Below are 1,239 nucleotides of genomic sequence, written 5' to 3'. Positions count from 1 at the left end.
CTCAGCTGGGAGGGATGGGACAGCGAGGTGCACAGGACTCCACCTCCCTTCCCACCTCCAGCTCCTTCTTCGTCCTTCCAGGAGATGAAGGTGGCCCAACGGGTGGCCCAGAAATACTCCTCAGTGCCCGACATGTGGGCCAAGTGTCTTCTGGGCCACTGCTATGGGCTCTGGTTCCTCTACCTGCCCACCCATGTCCGTGCTGCCCCTGCCAAGCTGAGGGCCCTCCAACTGGCCTACGAGGTCCTGCGCAAGATGGAGGTTCAGAAGGTGGTGCTGCCTGACGAGGTGGGTGCCCTGGGGTGGTGGGAGGAGGAGGGAAGGGGTGAAAACTGGAAGAGGGAGATGGAGGTTGGATAGGAGGAGAAACCAGGAGGCAGCAACTGTGCCCTGGTGGCCAAGAAGGGCTCCTAGGGGGCATCAAGATGAGCGTGGCTAGGTTAGGGAGGTTCTGCCCCTCTGCTCTGGTGAGGGCACAGGTCCAGTTCTGGGCTCTCCAGGCTGTGAAGGACACAGAGCTACTGGAGAGAGTCCAGTACAAGCCCCCAAGATGCCGAGGGGATGGAGCATCTGCCCCGTGAGGGAAGGCTGAGGGAGCTGGGGCTGTTCAGCTGGAGAGGAGGAGGCTGAGGGGGGGTCTCCTCAATGCTCAGTGTCTCCAGGGGGTGTCAGGAGGGGGGGACCAGACTCTTCTCAGTGACAGAACAAGGGGCAACGGGCACAAGTGGGAGCACAGGAGGGTCAGGCTGAGCTTGAGGAGAAACTTCTGTGGTCTGGGGGCGACGAGTCCTGGGACAGGCTGCCCAGGGAGGTGGTGGAGTCAACTCTGGTGACATCCCAACCCCTCTGAACATGTTCCTGGTGGAGTCTCCTTCTCTGGTGACATCCCAACCCCTCTGAACATGTTCCTGGTGGAGTCTCCTTCTCTGGTGACATCCCAGACCCTCTGAACATGTTCCTGTGGGATCTGCTGTGGGTGCCCCTGCTCTGGGGCTGGTTGGGCTGGATGATCTCCAGAGGTCCCTTCCAACCCCCCCTGCCGGTGTTCCCGCGGGATCGGGAGGTGCTGAGCTCAGCAGGGGGGGGTCGGATGGGTGATCCCCAGCGGTCCCTCCCCTCCCCCAGGTGTGTTACCGGATCCTGATGCAGCTGTGTGGGCAGTACGGGGAGCCGGTGCTGTCGGTGCGGGTCCTGCTGGAGATGAAACGCGCGGGAATCGTCCCCAACACCGTCACCTAC

At 62.1% G+C, this 1,239-nt stretch overlaps 1 protein-coding gene across 1 annotated transcript in view; it reads left to right on the top strand.

The window, feature by feature from the left end:
• The window catches only part of LOC104386934 (DENN domain-containing protein 4B-like), a gene marked incomplete at both ends in the record, with an annotated part of 7,928 nt that extends 6,692 nt beyond the window's left edge, over positions 1-1,236 (top strand). The window contains 2 exons of the mRNA XM_009995649.1: positions 62-288; positions 1,126-1,236. Coding sequence (XP_009993951.1) covers positions 62-288; positions 1,126-1,236 — 338 coding nt within the window. The remainder of the gene's footprint in view (positions 1-61; positions 289-1,125) is intronic.
• Positions 1,237-1,239: the final 3 nt, after the last annotated feature.

The sequence above is a fragment of the Chaetura pelagica genome, unplaced genomic scaffold (genome assembly GCF_000747805.2).
Source record: "Chaetura pelagica isolate M959 unplaced genomic scaffold, ChaPel_1.0 scaffold2340, whole genome shotgun sequence".
In the NCBI taxonomy this organism is placed as follows: domain Eukaryota; kingdom Metazoa; phylum Chordata; class Aves; order Apodiformes; family Apodidae; genus Chaetura; species Chaetura pelagica.
This window is presented reverse-complemented; position numbering and strand designations above follow the sequence as displayed.